Source organism: Trichechus manatus, unplaced genomic scaffold (assembly GCF_000243295.1).
Source record: "Trichechus manatus latirostris isolate Lorelei unplaced genomic scaffold, TriManLat1.0 scaffold00078, whole genome shotgun sequence".
Classification (NCBI taxonomy): domain Eukaryota; kingdom Metazoa; phylum Chordata; class Mammalia; order Sirenia; family Trichechidae; genus Trichechus; species Trichechus manatus.
The window spans coordinates 1,485,337-1,495,395 of NW_004444014.1; the positions used below are offsets into that span (position 1 = coordinate 1,485,337).

Here is a 10,059-nt window from a genome sequence, read left to right on the forward strand (position 1 = left end):
AGTATTCTTACTCCGTTTGGTGTTCGGCTGAGTTCTTTATCTCTTCATTTGATGTTCTAGGGTTTCAGGATTGTTGATTCTCTGTTTGGCTTAGTTTATCGGATCTTTGTTGTGGAGGGACAGCGTGGTGTTTCTGCCTAGAGCGCCATCTTGCCGGAAGTCACCGAAAGCCAAATATATTTCATGGGAGCTGAGACGTGCTTCTTCTATGGTCTCCCCTCCTAAAAAAATTTTCTAATGATTCAATGATATTCCCTGAGGAAATGCAGTGATTCATAATAAGGTCCCTTTTGTTGTACTTCGGTATTGTGGGGAATGTTTGCTGGACCCAGGATTGATTTATTATCATGTGAAAAATTTGCTCATTCCTAAAGATGAAAGATGGAAAAGACCCACTGAGGTCCTCACGTTATTGTAAGAACTTGCTGAAGGACATGATTCGACTAACTTTTAAATTTCTTTGTCTACTTTAAGTGACTCGAGTGGCTTCCACCATGTTGCTTTGTTCTATTGTCTGCAACTTCTTGTAATTGTGAGCCAGTAGTCATTCAACCTCTCACTTCTGTTCTAATAAGAAAAGAAAGCTTTCAACAGTGGGTGGGAACAATGAATAAAAATATGTAGACTAGAAAATAATGACAAATTTAGGCTATTTTTTGTGAGTGTCTAAACTCTACTAAACTAGTTGGTTTTATTTTGTTCTTCAGCATCAGTATTTTCTAGAACATGTGTTGGCAGTTTTCAAGTTCAGGTTACATAGTGATTTTAGTCTTGTCTCTGCATTTCTTAGTCAAGTGAACTTTTTTCTTGTCTCTCTCATCCTTTGTCTCTCTGCTTTCCTGCATTCTCACAGTTTTCCTTCCACCTCTCAGATTCTCTTTTCCTGCGTTTGGCCAGTTTGTCTTAAGCGGGCCAAGGGCACTCCGTGATGCTCACAGACCCAGTCTAACTGAAGGTGATGACATATTAGGCAAAGAGCTGACTGTGCATACTCCTAATCACATTCTAGGCCACTAAACATTGGTCTGTTACTTGAAAATTTTGAAATTTAATTTGAATAGTTGCATCGACTTATTGTGTGTTTTAATGCAAGTAATTTAATTTTTAATATTTTATTTTTCCAACAGTAAAAATTAAAGTAATTATTGTTAACATTAGATAGTCGTTTTCATGCCTTTAATGTCATACTGACAGCTTATTTTTTCTTTAAAGCAAGAAATTTTGTAAAGATTTCTAACACAACATTGGTGATTTTTATAGAAGAAGGTTATCATCATGATCATAGAAAATGGGTGCTAAGTGTACAGTCAGGGTTGTGCTGTGCTGTGCTGGGCTTCTGTGTAAAGCACAGCAAATGGACCATGCGCTTCAGGAGCTTTTGATGTGGAATTTATGATGATAATCCCAACGAGGACATGAGGGCCTTGATTAAATAAATGTGTGAATTAAGCATGTGCATTATTTACAAAGGATATCTGTAATTGTTGCAGGGGGCACTGATGACTGGGTTTGGGCAAGTGCATAAAAGCAAAATATAGACCCTACTGCTCACCCATGTAACTGTGAGAGACCCTTTGAGAAGAATGTAGGATTTCAAATTTCAGCTTTCTCTGCCATGTCTGCAAGATAAGTCCAAACTCCTAAGCCTGGTATTAAAGACCTCCCCAAGACAGCCCTTCCACCCTTGGTCTGATTGCACTGCACACTTCAGCACCAGCCCCCAGCATCTGCCTGGGGGGAGGGGCTCCTCCTTGCTTCCCTCTGTCTGCTCCCCCCAACGCATCTGTTATATTGGTTCTGTCTTTGTATTACATCCTGGGCCTAGATGTCCTCTGATTTCTTCTGCATTTCTCCACCTCCAATAAGTCCCATCTTTCCTAGCTCCTCAGGCCACATTGATCAAGTGTACTAGTTCTTAAACTTCTGACCATATAAACCAATTAAAAATAAAAACTGGGGGAGGAGCAGGGCTCAACATATGATTGCCAGTTTTTTTGTTTTGTCAAAAAAGGACATTAATACACAAAACCAGTTGCCATATATGTCACCATCAATTAATTAAAGGGTATTTTAACAACTCCCTCAAGAAGGAAGGACATAATCTCCAAAATAAAGGGTAGTTTTTTAAAATTGAAATGAATTTAGTTTTTATTTTTTTTAGCATTCAATAAATTTCTGTTATTTCTCACATCTTTACTGAGAACCAATAAAGTTTTTATCAAAGGCCAGCTTTTAGGAACCACTGGACGAGCCGGTTCCTTTTTCTTAGACACGCAGCTGATTTGGATGCTTTCTCATATTTTTATCCTATTTTATTATTTGTTTTATGAGTAGATATCTTTTCTTCCTTTAAAAATGGCAGTTGTTTTGTCAACAACATCTGTTGTGACATCCTCTGTTATGCCAGACATGCAGGAGATGCGAAGCTGAGTATTTCCAGTTGTACGTGCTTTTGGAATGGGAGAACAGAGAGGCCTGATCAACAGAGGAGGAACTTCTGTTCACCAAAAAAAAAAAAAGAAAAAAAAAAAGAAAGCCTCAGGGGTGGAAGACATTGAGTCTGTTTTTGATGAGGATTGGTGGACTCTAAGCATAAGTGAAGTAGAATATATCCTACAAAAGACTTTGAACCAGTGATTAACTCAGGATCATAGTAGTTTAAAAGGCAAATACGTGTGTGTGTATCCGTGTATATATATAACTTGGAATTTTTATAATAAAATTCTTTTAAGTTGAGCTTGATTCTTTATAATAAACCTGAGATTCTTGAATAATTTTTTCCCATCATTTTCAGGTTTAGTGGAGCGTTTTGAGTTATATAATATTAATGATGATAATATTCCATTCATCCTATGCCTCGCGTGTTTGTAATAAAGCATCTGTTCTAGAAACATGTAGGGGAAGAAAGTCTGTTGACCACTTTAATTTTTGTTAGTTTGAAGGTATGCATAAGAATGAAGCAGTAAGCCAGCAGCTCCATGTTTTGCGAAAAGAAGTGAAGCATTTGCAAGCAGAAGCTGCTAAACCACCATCACTTCATATTGTGGAAGCCGCTGTGCATGCAGAAAACTTGATTACGTAAGTTTTGAGGGTATTCTAATTTAAAATATTATCTTGTTACTATTGATAGTAATTGTATATGCTGCTGCATCCCCCAGACCTACCAGTCAGTACAGAGAACAGCAAACTACGACCTTTGGGCCAAATCTGGCTTATCACTTGTTCTTGTATGTAAAGTTTTTTTGGATCTCGACAATTTACATATTGTCTATGGCTGCTTTTATGCCGCAGTAGCAGAGTTGAGTAGTTATGACAGGGATTTTATGGCCTGCAAAGCATAAAGTACTTACTCTCTGGCTGTTTGTAAGAAAAGTTTGTTGACACTTGAATTATGAGATGATACAGTGCATTGAAATTCAGTCATGGAGAGATTTATGGCTTAAGTTTTATGTCAGAGTTGCATTTACCCAGGAAGTCATCATTGTCAACTCTTAGGTTATTGAGCAAAGTTTGCAGTAGAATTGCTCAGGGGAATTATGACTCTCAAGTGTAGTTTCTAACTTGAATTTGGCCATTGTGGTTTTCTCCTGGAGCCACCGGGCTTACTCTCACCATTTCCTTTCCTCCTAAAGCCTCAGGACATGACTCAGGAGAGGGAAGGGGTACTCTCTGACTTTAAGGTGACTCCATATTCTGGTACCAGCAGCTACCTCAGTAGATTAGGGTGGTAGGGTGGAGGGGAACAATGAGTCCTTTTGTGGGTTTGGTTGGGGGGCCTGGGAAGGAGGAGGAGAAGGTAAATAAGAGGTTGATAGTTCTTTTACCAGGAAAGGAAGGAACTTAAGTGTGAGAATTAAAAAGGATATCTTTTTTTCTAGAATCTTACTCTTTACAAAAATCTTTCCTCAACCTCAGTCAGTGTTTTGGATTATAGAGTTTAGAGAAATCAGGGTTCTTGTTTTTAAAAATATATATTATGTAAGGTATGCCTGGAGTTAAATGACAAACTATGAATTACATACAACATATGAAAAAATTTAAAAAGAGTAAGACTGTTAATTAGTCCTTATAATACAGCTATTATTTTGCCTCCGCGAGGAGGGCATGAAATCATTACTATATATTGAAAATAAGTTGAGAGATACACATTTTCTCCATGAAATATTTCTGAAGTAACATGTATATGGGATTCTTAGGACTCTTAAGCATTTTGCCTGTATATCTTTGTAGGGTATACAAAGAAACACTTGTGAATATAGATTCTCTCACTGTAGACCAATAATCTTACCTAAATTTTCCCACAGGGCCTTAGTGAACGCCTACAAGTTACAGCCTACACCTGGAGTTCAGAAAGTTGGCATTGACCTTTTCTTTACTGTTGTGGATTATGTCAGTGATGAGACACAGCGTCATCCTCCTACAAGGCAGTTCTTTACTTCATGCATTGAGATCTTGGGACAGGTAAGGTTATTCTGTGTTTTTAGCCTTGTTATTGTTAGTTGTCATCGAGTCAGTTCCGACTCATAGTGACCCAGTGTACAACAGAAGGAAACACTGCCCAGTCCTGTGCCATCCTCACAATCATTTTTATGTTTGAGCCCATTGTTGAAGCCACTATGTCAGTCCATCTCGTGGAGGGTCTACCTCTTTTTCAATGACACTCTACCTTACCAAGCATGATGTCCTTCTCCAGGGACTGGTCCCTTCTGATAATATGTCCAAAGTACGTGAGATCAAGTGTCCCTATCCTTGCTTCCAAGGAACACTCTGGCTGTATTTCTTCCAAGGCAGATTTGTTCCTTCTGCTGGCAGTCCACAGTATTGTCTGTATTCTTAGCCAACAACATAATTCACAGGCATCAATTCTTCAGTCTTCCTTATTCATTGGCCAGCTTTCGCATGCATATGAGGCAATTGAAAACACCATGGCTTGGCTCAGGTGCCTCTTAGACGTCAAAGGGACATCTTTGCTTTTCAACACTTTAAAAAGTTCTTTTGCATCACATTTGCCCAGCGCAATTCGTTGTTTGATTTCTTGACTGCTGCTTCCATAGGTGTTGATTGTGGATCCAAGCAAAATGAAATCCTTGACAACTTCAGTATTTTCTCTGTTTATCATGATGTTGCTTCTTGGTCCAGTTGTGAGGGTTTTTGTTTTCTTTATGTTGAGGTGTAATCCAAACTGAAGCCTGTAGTCTTTGATCTTCATCAGTAAGTGGTTCAAGTCCTCTTCACCTTCAGCAAGCAAGGTTGTGTCATCTTGCATATCGCAGACTGTTAATGAGCCTTCCTCCAATCCTGATGCCTTGTTCTTCATATAGTCCAGCTTCTTAGATTATTTGCTCAGCATACAGATTGAATAAGTACGGTGAAAGGGTATAGTGTACCAAACCATTCCGACTCATAATGACCCCATAGGACAGTACAGCTGCCCCATAGGGTTTCCAGGGAGCGCCTGGTGTCAAACTCTTAACTACTATGCTACCAGGGTTTCCGGATGTAGTGGATGTGTGTATAAATGTAAAAATGTTATATCCTTCCTACATATATTTATATATTGTGATCAACTCTCAAAAACAGTTACATGCTGTTTCATAACCTGCCTTTTTCATTTTATAATCTTTTGGACATCATTCTGTGTTAATAAATGCACATCTATATCATGGTGTCTAATGTTTGCATAGTGCTCCATGATACAGATACGTTGTAATATATTGAGCTAGTTCCCTCAGTATGGATATTTAGGCAGCTTGTTTTGCTACAATAAGTCTGAGATAAATGTTCTTACACATACATTTTTGTGAACTTGTCACTATTTTTTTTAAGGATTATTTCCTAGAAGTATGATTGCTAGGTCAAAAGGAATGACATTTAACATATATTGTCACGCTGCCCTCCGGGGATGTTTGTACCTATTTGTACTGTCATAATAGGGTTTGAATTTATTATTCTCTGCAACATAACCGACATTAGGAGTTAGCGTTCTTTTTAAATCTTGCTAATGTAATAGCATTATTATTTTAATTTGCATTTCCTTAAGTACTTGTTAAGTTGTATGTCTTGCCATGTGTTTTTTGGTCATTTATATATTTTTTTGAATTACCAGGGTTATTGCCCTTTGCATATTTTTCTGTTGAAGACTTTCTCATTTTTTGATTTTGTAAAAACTCCTCCAGACGACTAACTTGGTATCTAGAATGTTTTATAAATAAATTTTTCTAGTTTGTCATTTTCCTTTAATTTTATGATACTTTTTGCCTTGTTAAAATTTTTATATATTCAAATCTGTCAGTCTTGTTCTTTATTATTATTTCTGTATGTTGTCAAGCTGTTGGGTCGCTTTGAGTCAGAATTGACTCAGTGGCAATGGGTTTGGTTTCTTTTTTTGGTGGTCAAGCTTATCAAAGGCTTCCTCACCTTGAGATTATTTAAGTATTTGCTTTATTATGGTACTTTTTAACATTAGACCTGAGTTAAAATAAGGCAAAGTTATCATGATTATATATTAATTATGAAAGTTACATCTCCCACAAAATCTATAATCTAGAAGTTTTGTTTTCTTGGCATTATATAGAATCACCTTTGATATTTAGTAGGCTCGTTGCAAATTTCTAGATTCAGATTACCCTAATATTTTAATCTTTTAAAAATTTTCTAGTACAGTTATCTCAATGTTTTCTATATATGATTGTCCAAATCAGATTGGTGGATTATGCAGAATTTTCAATGTCACCTACATTGGAAGTGATAGGATTATCTGTGTTGATTTAGATTTTTTTTGACTGTTTCATATTTTCATTTAGAAAAAGTTCTATTCACTTTATTTACTACCCCTTGAAACCTAGTTGCTTAAATAAAAATTGGAGAGGGGAGAATTGGTGACATTTTTCCTCCTTATTCTTTCAAGGTGTTTATCAGTGGCACTAAATCGGAATGCAAGAAAGTACTTCAGACCATTCTGAAGAATAGAAGGCTCTGCTCTCTTCTGTCTCCTTTCTTCACTCCCAGTGCTACGCCCGCAGAGTTCATACAGCTATATGAGAAAGTGGTCAAGTTTCTAAGTGAGGACAATAGTGATATGATTTTCATGCTGCTAACCAAGGTGAGATGTGATTCAGTCCTGATATTATCACTCAACTGTAAAAATGATTGTTGTTTCCCACTCTGTAGAAATGAAAGGGGCTCTGGAGCCCTGTTTCCAGGTTGACCATAGGCTGACAGGCCCTCTTCACATTTTGTGTGATCTTTGAGCGGCCTGATCCCATAGCTTCCTCTCATGGGGCTTTACTTGTATTTTGTTATACAGTCTTATTTATGTAGTATAAAGAAGACTTAGCTCCAAAAAAAAAAAAGACTAGCTCCCAGGTCCTCTTAAAAAACTTAGTACAGTTTTGAAAATATTCTTATTAGTAATTTAATACATCCCTCTTTTGAAATTACTCTGAACTTACGCCTAACTAGTGTTTGGTAAAGGAGTTGCAACATGTCCAAGTCTCTCATATTTAGGACAAGCTGAATGTAAGCAAATTGTTTAAGTTTTCATTCTGAGTAGAGTATTAACTCTTGTAAACCACGGCCGTGAGTTTACTTAACCAGTTGAGAATTATACAGCCTTAGCCATTTTACCTTCACTTGACACCTACGAATCAATAAAACCTGGGCATTTTTTAGGCCCCAGAGACTGTAATGAGGGAGAAGATGTTCTATAGTTTGGGATTTTTATTAGCCGAAATAGGTAACTGCAGATTTAGAAACATGGCTGTTAAATTGAGACAGTTCTATAAAAGTGGCTGCTTGTTTGTGGCACTGTGGCCAGTGAAGGAGAACTACAAAGTTCTGGTCCACGTCTTGTAGAGAAAATATACTGTGATTAAACCCGTTGCCGTCGAGTTGATTCCTACTCATAGCCACCCTGTATTGTGATTAGACAGATACAAATGTGTGGACCATTCAGGAACAGAATAGAATTGTAAACCAATAATGAAAGGTCAGTAATATTTTTAAATTACAAAAAAGACTGTTCAGAAAACTCTGCCTCTGAGATCCCAGAGAGTGAAGTAGAGACAGAGACATAATGTCATCAATCAGACTCGACGGCAGCGGGCTTGGTTTTATATTTTTTTACCTACTTGTATATACATGTTGTTTTCAATTTTTAAATGAAATTTGCACTGACCTTTCTCTACTTTAATGAATTTTCTGGTATAAATAAAATTGCTTCTTGTTTCTTTTTCTTTTTAGTTCGATCTTAAGCTATGGCTAAACTCCACTAAACCTCCTCTGTCTGATCGTACCAGGCTTCTGGAGTCCATTCATTCAGCACTTACTGCCTGGGGCCTTGAACCAGATGAAGATATTTTGATGCCATTTAATCTTTTCTGTAAGCACTGGACTTACCTCCTCCTCTATCAGTTCCCTGACCAGTACAGTGACATTCTCAGGCTGCTGATGCAAAGTAAGTGCCTTCATTTGAAGTTGTGATTAACCAGATCACTGAATATTTAGTATCACATCCTACAGACGTCATCCAAAATTGTAAAAATAATATGAGTACAGGGATTTAGAATCACTAATCCTCACCTGAAGTGCTCGATGAACAATATCCAAAAGGTTGCAATATCTAAAAATGGTCAGTTATTGAACTAAATGATAGAATGGGCCATAATGGGGCAAGATAGTGCTTAGTCTTTGGTGTTGGAGTCCACAGTCACGCATTCATCTCTTTACCTTGACTCTGTAGCTGTTCAGAACTGGGGTGGGTGGGAGTGGAGGCTTCTTCCTCTGTAGACTAAATAACTGGCAAGGGAAGGAAGTTGCCCCCTTGCAATAAGTTTAATATACCAGTTGGTTTCTCTGTAGTTCCAAATAAATACCCCTCCTAATTTTTTGCAAATGAATTTTATCACTGTATAAACATAGACTGTATTTATATTTGCCGAGGAAAAGGGCACCAATAAAATTTTCACATCCCCACCATTTCTGTCTTGTCCACCCTACAGCTTTCCATAGACATCTTAGAGGAGGAATAAAGGGTGTAGGTAGGCTTTTTTTCCTTTCTTTCCCCAGAATATCACTAGGCAGTAATTTTACTGAAACTTGATAAATGGAATAGTGTTTACTTTTTTCATACTTTTATAGATATAGTGGACAACTAAATTTTGCTTTATACCAAATCTTTGTGTTACTTAATAGAAATTGTTTAATGAATAAGTTAATGATTTTATGGATTGGGCTACCTGAAGGATCCTGAAATGTATGGTCTCTCGTTTTCAAAGCACTTCAAACTTTTATTGTTTTCTGCAGAGGCAAGTTGCAGAGTGAGTGGAGAATGGTGGTAGGGAAATGTATTTATACAAATTTTCCTGAGTATGTGCATAGCTAATTTTTGTTGTAAATTTTTAAGTGTGATTAATTATGTATTATGGGTTATTTTCCTTGAAACCTTTCTGAGAGATTGTACACTATTTATATAGGTAACCATTGACATGTGTTTAGCAAGAAATATATGCTTAACAGGAAAAGTAATTCAGTTAAAGGCCTAAGAAATAACAATACCACATCTCAGATTTCATGACCTATAGCCTCCTGGTTTTCCTTTCTGTCCTTGGCTACAATGTTGGTGTTCCTAGAGGTCCATCCTTTGCTCTTCTACTCTGTTTTTTTCTACCCGGATGAGCCCACTGTTTTTCCTAGTTTCACTGCTATCTTCTAGAGATGTGTGACTCCCACACTTATAGCTTGATTCAAGGCCTCTGTCTTAAGTTCCAGACGACAGTAGCCATTGGACACAGACTCTTCACCGTCCCATAGATAGCTCACACATGACATACTGCAACTGACATCATGCTTCTTAGGAGAACCTGTGTTATCCTCTTTGATCCTCATGCTACCTCTGGCTGGAAGGTACTTGAGGTATTATTCCTGTCCTCTGGGATGTGACTTTTTTTTTTTTTTAATTGTACTTCAGGTGAAGGCTTACAGAACAAATAGTTTCTCATGAAACGGTAGTACACATATTGTTTTATGACATTGGTTACCAACCCCACAACATGTCAACCC

The 10,059-nt window shown here is 37.3% G+C and overlaps 1 protein-coding gene across 1 annotated transcript in view; it reads left to right on the top strand.

Annotated features, from left to right (window-relative positions):
- The window catches only part of EPG5 (ectopic P-granules 5 autophagy tethering factor), a 125,855-nt gene that overhangs the window by 72,286 nt on the left and 43,510 nt on the right, over nt 1-10,059 (top strand). The window contains exons 28-31 of the mRNA XM_012556797.2: nt 2,936-3,078; nt 4,305-4,461; nt 6,908-7,102; nt 8,242-8,455. Of these exons, the coding sequence (XP_012412251.1) occupies nt 2,936-3,078; nt 4,305-4,461; nt 6,908-7,102; nt 8,242-8,455 (709 nt within the window). The remainder of the gene's footprint in view (nt 1-2,935; nt 3,079-4,304; nt 4,462-6,907; nt 7,103-8,241; nt 8,456-10,059) is intronic.